Source organism: Dinoponera quadriceps, unplaced genomic scaffold (genome assembly GCF_001313825.1).
Source record: "Dinoponera quadriceps isolate SergipeBrazil2010 unplaced genomic scaffold, ASM131382v1 scaffold520, whole genome shotgun sequence".
Classification (NCBI taxonomy): Eukaryota; Metazoa; Arthropoda; class Insecta; order Hymenoptera; family Formicidae; genus Dinoponera; species Dinoponera quadriceps.
The window spans coordinates 500,702-513,787 of record NW_014554615.1 but is presented as its reverse complement, the minus strand read 5'-3'; the positions used below and the strand labels follow the sequence as shown (position 1 = coordinate 513,787).

Genomic DNA, 13,086 nt, shown 5'->3' with positions numbered 1-13,086 from the left:
CCACGGAAAGACTCGCAGTCGTAGCTCGCGACAAGCCGAGCGAGTGTCGTTGACCGCCCGGCGCAAGTTCAAGATTGCTCCAAAAGTCATTCGCAATGTCGCGTTAAATTAAATTTCGTGCCGCTACAGCGGATCCTACAGTAATTATCAGGCCGTAGTTCGGTAGGCGTGTGCGTGACTCCTTACCGCGTGCCGGCAGAAAGAATGACACGCGGCGGACTCGTTTGACGTCCACATAGACACGTGTACACACGTACACACGACCACAACCGGAGCCCCAGCGAGTCGGTAAATGCGTGCGCCGTCAGCCGACAGTGGAAACGTAAACATGGCCGCGGAGAGTAGCGACGGTTTGCCAATATCCCCGTCCGAGAAATCGCTCACCGGTAGCCTCGTGTCCGACGAAAACGAGAAAAGTGTCTCGCGCTCGCCGTCCAGTTACTCGATACGGGAGGATAAATGGCCGGACCTGGTAGTGTCCAGACCCAGAAAGCTGGACGCCTGGTGGCTGCCGAGACGTAAGTACGTAGGCGCGATAGGTGCATGCTCCCGCGATTCCGGCGCGCTTTTCAAAAGTCCGCGCCCAGGATTAACTCCCGGCACGCGCGGTAATTAGCGTGCGTGAGCGTATCGCACGTGGCCGCCGTCATCGTTGTTATTCGACAATCTCGCACGATACCGGCCAGGGCTTAAGCTGATCGGATATTCGCCGCTCGGGTTATAAAACAAATTGCGAACGACTGAACGATCTCGGAATATGCTTCGAGGATACGTGAAACGATCGCGTCTACAGGTGAGCCTTGTTGATTCAAAGCAGTTGAAGCGAGGCTACGTGAGTCGTAAAACGTATGTCCAGTTTTTACCCAATAATTTGGGATGCGACGTGAAACGTGTCGACTCACTTTTCGGTCGTTTGCAATCGAAGCGACCGTACGACTTTACAAGGCAGAAACTTCTCGATTTTTTAAATACCAAAATCCTTCCCCTGGGAGATTCTCCCAATATTTGTTGAATTCAATATTTTCCCTCCCTCCCAAAAAATTACTTATTGAAATATTTCACAGACGTACTGGATTCTTCAGATTTTGCGTTATACGCTTTTTCTAGCTATATGATTCAGCTAATTATTATTAGCTAACGCTATATATGTATATATTACCTTTTGCTGTGTCCTTTTTTAAATATGCGTAATGTGTTCGTTAATCAATATTTCTTTTCATTGAAGATATATTCTCGCTATCTCTCAGAGAGCTAAACGGAATTCGCACTGACCCGTTGAGCTGATTTACGCATTCACGCGTTTACTGTTACATTCTTATCGAACTTGGCACTTGTAAACAACTTTTGCAATATACTAGTTGATTACAATTCCGCCGACTATTGCTATGTCATCACATCAAACAATAAACGGTGTCCGCTTTATTCGAATGGATTTTCCAATAGTAGGTATAGTACTAGAAACAATAACGCATTGGCATTTTCCTGTTGATGTCATTTATGTTTGGGATACATTTCGCATTTTACCGGTTTCCGGTGTACGTACGTTCACGTGCTGTGTGACTGCCGCGATAAGCCGTGGCAGAAAGAAACAATCGTAGAATGTGACGTACCTGGGCTCGCATCGAAACGTTAAATGAGCGTGTGCAGCCCGTAATGCTGTTTTTCCCACAATTATGCGCATGCTATCAATTGTTTGACCGCAATGTGGGATACATAAGCGTCAAACCGCTTGTATTGTCGCATTCACCGTTTCGGGAGAGCGATCGGCGTTCATGTTTCGAGTCTGACTCAACCGCAAAATAAACCATCATTATCGATCAATTCGATGGTGTAATTGATAGTGTTCAAGTAGATTTCGATAATGCCTAATTGATAGTGTTCAAGTAGATTTCGCAATAACGCTTCTATGCGACTCTACGGAAACGTATACGGTAAACTTGGTAACGTCAAAATAAAATTTGACAACACGGAGCACGTCAGTTTTTTCGTCTCCCGTGCTCGTCTAGAGGAAGAGAAAGTAAGAGTAAGAAATTCCCGCGGCTAAATTTAATCGCTGCTCTTCGCACTGCGATGCAGCAGCACACTGCCGTATCGATGGAGCAGCATGAACGACGGTGGCAGCACCACATGGCGGTGCGCACTGGCATCCTTATTGATTATCGTAGATGGAGACAAAGTCGGCGGGAAAATCAATATCACAATTCGCCGGCGCCCTCGCTATTTTCGACGGGAAATTTTTGCTCCCTCGACGTTCCTACGATCCCGAAGTTAAATCCAAGAGTGCGCAGATCGCCGATCACGCGTCTCGTTTTGTGAGCGAGTAATCGCACAGCCGTGGATATTACGATGTAGTCGCTATCGGTGCGCGTGTTGTCTCTTCTTGTTCGCCTGAGAATTGATTTGCCGCTTCCCGAATACCGCAACTCGACTGGGTCATCCCTCGCTGAGACGATGACAGATCTGCTCGTCGCTGATGCATCGCAGCAGCGATCGAGAGCGACCACCTGAGGAGGGACGAGAAGAATCAGCGAACTACACATATAACGTATGCAGATTTTTCTCTCATTGCCGACGACAACGTAAGCCTCGACTGCGCTATACCAACACCTGGTGACTCATTGCGACGCATTTATCCATCAGCTGATCGATGCAACGGGAAAAAGAGCACTTCGGCGCGCACGGTATAGAGAAAAAATCTCGACTGTAGCGCGGAAATAATAACGGACGCGCAGATTAACGAGGGCATATCGGGGGACGAGACGCGCATTGTTCGTTAATTATCGGCGAGGAACTCGTCGTCTCAACGACAAGGAGGACGTCCGATGTATATACTTGGAAAATAAATTCCCAGGTCAATCTGCGCAGTTGAAGGGAACGGCAGTCTATGCGAATCGTCGGCGGCTGCGCTTGTGCGAGTGAACGATCATTGGGGAATATCGCATAATCCCCGGGAATCGATTGTGGGATAGTGAGAGCGGAGGAATCGTCTTCTATGCGGCAAGAATCCCTGACCGGTCTGAAACTGCGGCCGCCGGGCGATCACGGTGGTGTACATCACGGCGGGGTCATGCTCGAGGAAGACATGGCTGGTGCTCAGGACACGATATACCTGTGCAATTTTAGGGTGTCGGTAGATGGCGAATGGCTCTGTTTGAAGGAGCTGCAGGATGTCGAGTTCTCGCTGCAGGACTCGATGCAGCGATCACCGTCGCCGCCGCTCGCTCTAAGTGGTATTAATCACCTTCACGATCACCATCACCATCATCACCACCATCACCATCACCATCATCATCAGCAACAGCTTCCCGAGCAACGAGAGCTTCGCGATATAATGCCTCCAAGTCCACCGCCATTGCAGCACGTCTCCAGCTTGTGTCTGTACTCGATGTGTTCTCGCACTCATCCGTTTTAATTAGCGGAGTATACGCAATAAGAAATTTCTCGTTAAAAACGGTCTATAGACATTTTTCTGTTATTTTAACACGGAGAATATGTTAAAAAGTACACGAATATATGTTAAATTGGCATATATATCGCCTTGTTAACATGTTACTTTTTAACATATTCACCTTGTTAAAGTAACACAAAGATTTTAGTGGGCTGTTTTTAATACAAAATTTTTTACTGTATAGACTGATGGCGCGATGTCGGTTTTTCCCAATCTGTTGGGTCGAGTAGATATTCGGTGTATTTCAACGTGGCCTTCTCGTGTCCCCGTTTTGACCGAGAAACCGATAATATTCGAGACGGTATTAACGAAACGCGGCTCAGTACTTCTTTTCTATTTATTTAATAATCATCACGAGTTGGGGTTTCGGGTCATACATCTTTGCTTCACACTAGGATTTACCGGCAAATGCTTCGTAGTTTGGAATTTTTCGCATCGTAGAATTTGATTTTCACAGTGGAACATTTAACCAAACAAATTTCGATGCGCTAACGTAAAGCTTGATAAAAATGAACGCTATTTATTGCAATTTAATTTATTACAGTATAATTAAGCATATTTATTTCAATTTAATTCAGCATATTTACACATCATATTATTTATAAAATAAGCATCGCTTTCTTTGTACGTATGGAAAGAGAAGCGTTCTCGTTTCCTCGCTACATATTTGCGCGAGCGCTTTCACGGAATGCATTTCTCTAACAGCAAAACCGTCGCAATCCTTCGCTTGTGATTACACACACTACCATTTTGCTTACTTTAGAAAATTTGAGATTACAAAATTTATCTTAGCGCGTATCACGCTGCATTATCATTCTTACATCGATCGAACGTCCGAAGGAACAATGTTCTTATTTAAATGTTGTTATTTATCTATTCTATAAGAATACATTCCGGATCGGATATTTGTGCTGAATTTGGAGTCGTTTTTCATCCTAATCGGGGAAGATTAATTTGAAGATTACCGCAAGTTAGAACGGACACGTATTGTTTTTGCAGCACGGGACCCGGTGATCATCGAGAGAAGTAATCTCGTTAACATTTCCAAACTAATCGTGAAGGAGCTGATCGAAACATCCTTGAAGTATGGTCGTATGCTTGATTCCGATCACATGCCGTTGCAACATTTCTTCATCGTTCTCGAACATGTGCTTAGGCATGGTTTACGGCCGAAGAAGGTAAAACACGTAGCCGTGATGCGGAGGCGGCGGGGTGAATTTTTCGAAACGGTACTAACGGCCTCCGATTTCAGGGTCTTCTCGGACCCAAGAAGGAGCTCTGGGACATTCTTCAGCTCGTTGAGAAATATTGTCCCGAAGCGCAAGATATTACCTCCAGCATTCGTGATTTGCCTACTGTTAGGTATTGGATTTCCTGGACCAATTTATATGATCAGTCGACCTGTTTTTTTTTTCTATTTTTTATTGGATCGATAAAACGCGATATTTTCAATGTTCTCATTTTCTAAAAAGAAAAAAGGAAAACACATGATTTCGTGTTATCAAATGATAAGTAGATTTTCTTATTATATTGGAGATTAATATTCAAAGATTCTTTCATTTTTCACAATTATATTTTCTCATCATTTTTTATCATCGATATTGAGGAAAGTTTCCTTTTCGAATCGAGTTACGATTTGGCGGCGTTATTTTGTTGATTCGTAATTGTATTATATTTATCAAACGATTCAAGCAGATTTTGATAATAATTTTTTGATATTTCGGTAATCGGCACTGGGATACGGTATTCTGAAGCTGCTGCTGTTTTACAGGACGGCTATGGGTAGGGCGCGCGCTTGGCTTCGTATGGCATTGATGCAAAAAAAATTAGCGGATTATCTGAAAGTTCTGATAGATCATAAGGATGATATTTTGTCGGAGTACTTCGAGCCGGACGCTCTCATGATGAGCGAGGAGGCGATCGTGGTGATGGGTTTGTTAGTGGGATTAAACGTGATCGATTGCAACTTCTGCGTAAAGGTCAGTCTGCATTAATGTTGTTGTCGCGCATCGTGCTCGTGCACGCGAAAGTGTGATTATACGCATTTGGCATGGACGCGACGTAACAGCTTAAGCCAAGATCGATCGTAACTGTTGTGACAGGAGGAAGACCTCGATTGTCAGCAGGGCGTAATCGACTTTTCGCTGTACCTACGTAACAGCAATCATATACCCGGCGAATCTCCAGACGACGAGCTCGAAAACGACAACATGACGACGGTGCTCGATCAGAAGAACTATATCGAGGAGCTCAATCGGCATTTGAAGTAAATATCTCGTCACCCGCGAATTTCGTGCGAGAATCTGACGCTTTTACGCTCGATACTGGAAACTCACGTGTCTCACGGCGATTTTAGCGCGACGGTGACGAATCTCCAAGCTAAAGTGGAATCTCTAACGACAACGAACGCTCTCATGAAGGAAGATCTCGCTATCGCTAAGAATAACATCCTATCACTTCAAGAGGAGAATAGGCAGCTGAAGAAGGAACTCGGTATCGAGGTTAAAGACGCGAACGAGGTACACACGGTCGTTACGGAGTTGCGTGTTACGTACGAATTGTGCTATTATTGAAGGATCGATCTGATTTCAGAACGGTAAAGCACCTCTTAAAATAACAGAAACTACAGCGGAAATGGAAGAGCTTAGAAGCAGATTAGAATCTGAAAAGAAATCTCGGCAAGATCTGGAGAAAGAATTGGAATTACAGGTGGATAAGAATCTTTCTCCTTTCGCAGCGATATATACGTACCCTTTCTGTATTACCCGTGCGAATAGAATAAAATATCTTCGTTTTCTTTACGCGCGCGCGATATATGCGGAAGATACATAAATATATATAGATACGCGTACGAGGATTGATCGATACTTTTTTCCCCTTCATACAGATTAGCATGAAGTCCGAAATGGAAGTAGCTATGAAGTTGTTAGAGAAGGATATACACGAGAAGCAAGACACTATAATATCACTGAGACGACAACTGGACGATATCAAATTAATCAACTTGGAAATGTACAAAAAGCTGCAGGTGGTATAACTTGCAACTATTAATGTCTAATTTTTTTTCATCATCTGCGTGATATAGCATACTCGCACTTTGCGTACATATTCTACTTCGTTAGATCGAGAAATAATTGAGTATTTATATAATCATTTACATAGATTGCTTCGATAGTTTACCGTTTGATTCTTGTATGAGAAAATAGCGTTCGTATGCGAGGATAGTTTTTCGATAGACAGTATTTCTTCTTCTCTCATCTTTCTCTTTCACTCGACGCATGCGTCCGTTGTTATGGGCCAGTATACTATATCACGATCGTGATACCCGTACAGTCATACTATCCGAAACGCTTCAGTCACAGACGCAGGATTAATTCTTAAACGGCGGAGCTGCTAGTCGTAGCGCAGAAACGACCGCTTCGCATCTTGCCGCGGTTTCATCAATATTTCCGGCTATCTGTCAATATTTCAGCAATGTGCCCACGTTAGAGCGAGTAGTCCCACCTTATACGCAAGAGTGTCGTTGCATAGACAACTTAGCGCGCAAAGGTGTCGTGGGTGTGCTGATAACGCCGGGAATGCTATAGTCGCGCGGCCGGGATCTCTTCTCACGGGGAGGAGGATTCCCGGCGGCAGCGTGCACGTAAATTCTCTGTTTCTGGACGTGTTTCCCTTGTAGGAGTGTGAGCACGAGCTGACACAGAAGGGCGAGATGGTGAGCCGTCTTCACGCGAAGACCAATCAGATCGGCAAGATCCTAAACAATCTCGAGAAGTACAATCACCTGATGAAGGACGGCGATGGCATACGAAGCCCCACCACCCCGGGTGGCGTGTCGAAATCTATCCTTAATAAGACTAGCCCCACTTCCTCGAGGGGTTGCCAGCCGGCGGAGAATACGACCGGCCGGCCGACCGTCGACCACCAGCGCTCCCTCGACGAGCTGCAGCAATTGAAAAGCCCCAATGACAAATTGAAACAGAGCCGCTCGAGCTCCGAGATCTCCACGAACAACAGTTCGATCGCCGAGCACGTCGCGAAGGAATAAAAAGCCAGCCTGTCCTCGCGCGTTTAGTCCTGCGACATTCAATCGGACGGTTCCGAGACCTCGGATGTCTGGCGGCTGTACGCGTCGCGTACGTTTCTTCACACCCAGGTTCTCTCTCCGCGGAGACGTGCACGAATTGTCTATTCATTTCGCCGGGTTCCCACTTGAGTTCTCCTTACGCGAACGGTCGTACTTTCGTCCGGCTTTCGTCGAGTGTCACGCTTGAAGATCAAGCGACGCTGAGTTGACGAGTCACGCATAACTATTGTGATGTGACGAAACGATCTGGCGGAAATTATTAAGTTATAGTAACACACCTCTGTGGAGAAACGCATTTCACGAATGAATCTTGGAGGGGAACGGAGGAAAATATTGTGTAATACTTATAATGAAGCTTATAATGAAATTGTTCACGGTGAAATAGCGTGACGTTTAAGTTGATTAATTTGCGAGGTCCGGTTCCTTGATTTAATCGAACGTTTCATTACATCACAAATTCGCTCGGAAATTCTGCGTACGACAGGTCGCAAAACTGCAAAAACGAGGACGCTACCGATGTGTACATAGACCATTCTACTAAGCCCGTACTGTCGACATGCCTAAATTATCATGAAAATAATTTCCAAATCAATACGCATAATGTATCGTAATATTCCAGGTTTGCTTAGAGAGTTTGCTTAGAGATAATCGTCTCTTTCGCTTGTACTCAATAAGTATTCGTTTCAGGAGTGCGAAGGCTCGCTTAAGCATAAGACAGAACTGATCACAAAGTTGGAAGCTAAAACACTGTCGATGACTGAGAGCATCCAGAAAATGGATGAGAAGTATGTTTATTTGTCTTTCATTAGTGTTAATTAACATATAAGTGAGATCGGTCGCGCGTATATTCGAGATTAGAGGCAACATTAACCATTAGCCATTAACAACCGCACCCATCGGAAAAAGTTTTGCGTTTGTTTACCGCGCGCTTTTGTACTCTGATGTTGACGCGCCCTTTTCCCCGTTGAGCGGCTTGCCCGATAAATTGCCAATGCAAAGGTTTTGCTGATAAGTTGGCCTTTCCTCGATATCGTGAATTATCGAGAAGTAGTTCGCACATGTGAGCTGAAAGGAATGGGATTAGTTTGATCAATACCGTATTACCTGATCGGGTATTAATGTCGTTGGGACATGTTAGGTAGAATGTGGCTGCAAAAGCGATAGAGACGACGAGAGCATTCGAGAAAGGGCGAAAGCTCGTTTTCAATTCGTACCACATTGTAAATAAGTTTTTATTATAGAGAATCGCATGCTCTGTTACACGCAATTGTCGTATTTTCTATAGTCAACGCGATTACACGTATAATTCAGCGATGATCCGAACGACGCAAAACTTTTCTTGATGCGTGCAAGAAACGTTCCTCGTTACTTTTACTTGTTTTGACATCTGACGAAATATTAAAAAGTCGTACACTTTTACTAAAGTAATATATAGTTGAATTTGTCGTAACGAGAGAGTATTGCGACTATAATGCTTACATTTGTCGTCGACGTTGTCGGGAAAAGTTTGACAACTGATACGTCGCGTGACGTTGCCGTTTCCCGAAGATAAAACGCTGAAGATCTCTCCATGTTATCGAACTACCTTAGTAGGCATTATTTACGTACAAACATAGTTGTTGTGATAAGACTTTTCTATCAGCTGTCGTTATACGGAATTCTGCAGTGATAGCAAACGGCCGCGTACCAGCGAATTAAATCGAAGCACGCACGCAGACAGACGGGAGATGACAGCTCTAGCTAGAGATGATTTATTTTTTACTAGATGTCGCGAGAGATGACGCGATCGGGTTTAGATAGAGTAGGTTAGAGAGCGCGAAGGAGAGAGACAAAAAATCGCGAAGCACTAGAAGTTAGAAGGACTCTTGTCGTCACGGGGATATTGGCAAACCCTCGCTAAATGGCTCGATAAGATCACGTCGATTTACGTAGCTATTAATATTGTCGGGACATATTTTAAAATCTTTCGCAATAACCGATAGATTTATACATAATAATAACGTAATAACTGATAAAGTATATTAACGGCTAATGGATAGGAAAGATAATATTAACAAATATTTATCGTAATAATCATCGGACTTACTTCGATCGTTCGTTCGCGCAAAAGTGAGTTTCTCGTTTACGTAGAACGCTCGCTTGACTGTTTTAAGTGTATGACGCGAATTTTCGTATCTCCTTGAACCGTAACGATCGCGTTTAAGGAACTGATTCGCGATCACCCACGTCACCGAATCATTCCTCCCCTGATTGATTTATCGATACACATACGGAAACCAGCCTCAACGTCAATTAAGTTAGTCGCATTATCGACATCTATAATCGACATACTAACGTGTAAGAGATTTTTCGAAACGATCCTCGTTACTTCCGGCCGGAGGTAACACGCTCGACGGTTTAACTGAACGTGCCATATCCATATTACCGATATATTCACATACACACACAACGTACTCGTATAAGCCTCGCGCAGTGGACATTATAACGCACTCTGACACTACGTGTGCTTGTACCAACGCTACGAAAATAAACTCATGACAGAAAAGAGTGTGCGTTTGTGTTTACCCCAAATTTTCATCGGCGACTAGATGTAAGGTGCCTCGACTTGCCGGTCTAGGATATCAGACGGGGCTTGTATTTTAATCATGTATTTCTTTCTTCAATTTTTTTACATTTATTTTCGTACGATCACTCTCTTCTTATGCGATAATGAATTGTAAGGTAAGTTATGTACATACGTTTGCAACCAATGAGATTGTAAATTACTCATCAGCGAGACCGTAAATTTCTCATTACGCCGATTTAATTGAAAATTAAACGGCTCTCATTGCTGCTCCATTAACAGATTTGTACGCACGCGTGCTGAAATATGAAATAGTAACGTGCACACTTCTATTTTGCTGTACTCGTCAAACATCCGATCATTGTAATATATTATGGACTGTCGGTTATTACTAAATATCAGAGTAACATTTGATATCAGTTAGAGTGATGTCAAGACATCAGCTGGAAAAATCTCACGAACTGGCACTCTTTCTGTATTCTCCTAATGCATAATCACGCGCGAAGGTTCAAGTTGGTTAATGCTTGATAATTGATTTTACGTTTTCAGCTCCGACTTTTCGATGTAAAAATATTATAACGATTTATGCATATTTCGATAGAAATAACCACTCACATTCTCCATCATTTCTGATAATGCGATCGCAAAGCAGTTCCTTAAATGCATTAACTTATTCATAAAAACATGGTATTCGTGGGATTTGTCTGAAAGAAAATAGCATTAAGCGATAAACGAACGATCTATCAGATTTACTTCGGCGAGCCAAATATCGTGACGTCTCTCGTCTTTTAATTGATTAATATAAAGACGACACTAACTAGAACGAGGACGTAAAAACGTGAGCCGCGTTCAGCCGATGAAAAACTTACGAGAGGCCATCGATATCGCGCGATATTTTTGTACCGAGCGAGCGAGGGATCATCGTCTCAGATATAGTGTCACGCGTCATTACACTCACATTTATCTGAAATTCTAACGTAATCCCGGCGCGAGGTATGAGTTAAAGATCGTCGATCCAATTGAACGAAATGGCTTCTAGACGGGGATGGGTTTTATGTCTTCTACGTTTAAGTACCAGCGATTTGACTTAATCAGGTGCAAGGAGATCGATGGTGTCAGATCGGGGGTGGAGGAGAGGGTGAGAGTCCTGGACGCGGAGGCCGTTGAGAGGGAAGCGCGGACGAATGGGGTCGAGAGGGAATTGCGACTCGAGCGCGAATGGAGAACCTCCTTGCAGGAAACATCGATCTGTAACACGGAGAAGATCTCTCAATTACATCAGGAGATCGATCAGCTGAAACGGGTGTCCGAGGTACGTACCTGCGATCTGTATTGCCTTTTAACCATACCGGCCGAATAAATCTCACCGGTTAACGTTATCGTCGTCGCCGCCGCCGCCTTGTAAGTTCCCGGCGATGTCGAGCTTGCGCGGGCGACGCGATCCGATCTTTCTATTTAAATCTCATCTCGAGACCTGCCAGCGCGGATTATAAGCCCGCACCTAATTCAATCGGCAAACGGCAGTTGCGGAGATTTATCCGTCTTTCGATAATAGAACCCGACAGTAAGTGCCGCGGTGCGCCGACCTGAAATAGATTAATGAAATTTATTCGAACTCTTCGTCCCACGCGTGTTATTTGACGGTTAGACGAAGATAAGTTAATTTTCACCAGGATATGGAGCAACATCCGTCGGGTGCACTTGGATATAATAACCGTGGTTAATGCATGGAGAGTAAAAATACATCGTCCCCAACGGCGCGGAGCGAAGCTAAAAGTCCGACTATCGATGCGCGTCGCATAAAGCTGCTGACACGGGAGTCATCTGAATATACCACAGAGACGGGAACGGGTAGAAAAATGGCAGAAATAGACAATATTTTATAAGATTGTGTTTCAAGATAACGTAGAATTCATGAAGAAAACGCGAGCTAAATCAAGATGTGGTGCATCTTCGGTTGAAATATAACCGCGTTATACGATCAGATCAATAAGGGAGACGAGCGAATAAATTAGCGCGTGTTCGCGCGTTTCCGCACTTCCCGGGGGAATTCGCCAGTCAGCCGATTCACCGTTAATCGCGGCAGTGAACGAGCGAGTAAATACACGCCGGGTGTCCCGTTGTTCCAGAGATACTTGACGCTGCAAGAGGAGTATTACGCGCTGAAGGAGGTGTGCAGCGAGCAGGAACGAACTCTGGAGGAACTTGGGGGACAATTGAGCGCGGCCAAATTAGCGGCGGCCGAACTGCGCGAGGCCGCTGACAACGTTCAGCAGCAGCAGCAGCAGTCGGCGCTCCAAGAAGGATCGGTTGCCTGGGCGAACGATCGGATGGTCACCCAATGCAAGGGGTGCAGCCGTGAGTTCAACATGACTCGTCGCAAGGTAATCAAACTTTTTAATTGCCCCCACGCCTTCGCCGCCCCTTTCTCACTGTCTCTCTCCCCGACTTCCCCGGCTCCTTCGCACCCTCTTCTCTTCTATTCGCGGAACTCGCGCCGAGCTCTCTCGGCTGAAAGCGCGGCGCACCGTACGTAATTGTACAATTATCCCCCGTCGCCCTGGAAATTACCGCTTTCCCCGATGCGGGCTCCAGCGTTAAATGACCGATCGGGGCCGGAGTCTCGGTGGCCGCGAAGATCCGACGGAGGTGCGCGCTCGTCACGGCTCGTCGGGGCATCTCGGAGATCGGAATCGCAACTGGCGCGCAACAACTTTGATGCACGACAGTCGTATTATTAGAGATAGGGCGGGCTATCGCGCGTTGCCCGGGCTAGCAATTACACTTAAAGGCTTTCGTTTACCTAACTTCCCCCTTTATTAAATCGCGATAGGCCGTAATGAGGGCCGGAATTTGTGGATAGATAAGAGCCGCTTGAGGGATCACGGGGGCTTAAACAAGTTCTCGAGCGTGTTAAGCACCCGCCCGTTACGTTTTTTCGTTCGCTCATTAGCGAGACGTGTCGCGTTACACGAGGGGGGGGGGGGG

The 13,086-nt window shown here is 45.1% G+C and overlaps 1 protein-coding gene across 5 annotated transcripts in view; it reads left to right on the top strand.

The window, feature by feature from the left end:
- The first annotated feature begins 315 nt into the window (after nucleotides 1-315).
- LOC106740567 (protein RUFY3-like) overlaps nucleotides 316-13,086 on the top strand; it is a 19,493-nt gene continuing 6,722 nt past the window's right edge. The window contains exons 1-11 of one of the 5 annotated variants that reach the window (XM_014611742.1): nucleotides 316-518; nucleotides 4,448-4,626; nucleotides 4,701-4,810; nucleotides 5,220-5,427; nucleotides 5,551-5,714; nucleotides 5,805-5,967; nucleotides 6,041-6,157; nucleotides 6,336-6,476; nucleotides 8,223-8,320; nucleotides 11,194-11,410; nucleotides 12,228-12,482. In XM_014611742.1, coding sequence (XP_014467228.1) covers nucleotides 329-518; nucleotides 4,448-4,626; nucleotides 4,701-4,810; nucleotides 5,220-5,427; nucleotides 5,551-5,714; nucleotides 5,805-5,967; nucleotides 6,041-6,157; nucleotides 6,336-6,476; nucleotides 8,223-8,320; nucleotides 11,194-11,410; nucleotides 12,228-12,482 — 1,842 coding nt within the window. In that variant the 5' untranslated portion in view covers nucleotides 316-328. Of the gene's footprint in view, nucleotides 519-547; nucleotides 3,231-4,447; nucleotides 4,627-4,700; nucleotides 4,811-5,219; nucleotides 5,428-5,550; nucleotides 5,715-5,804; nucleotides 5,968-6,040; nucleotides 6,158-6,335; nucleotides 6,477-7,127; nucleotides 8,321-11,193; nucleotides 11,411-12,227; nucleotides 12,483-13,086 lie in introns of those variants that run through there. The other 4 variants (XM_014611741.1, XM_014611743.1, XM_014611745.1 and 1 more) reach the window with 4 other exon arrangements.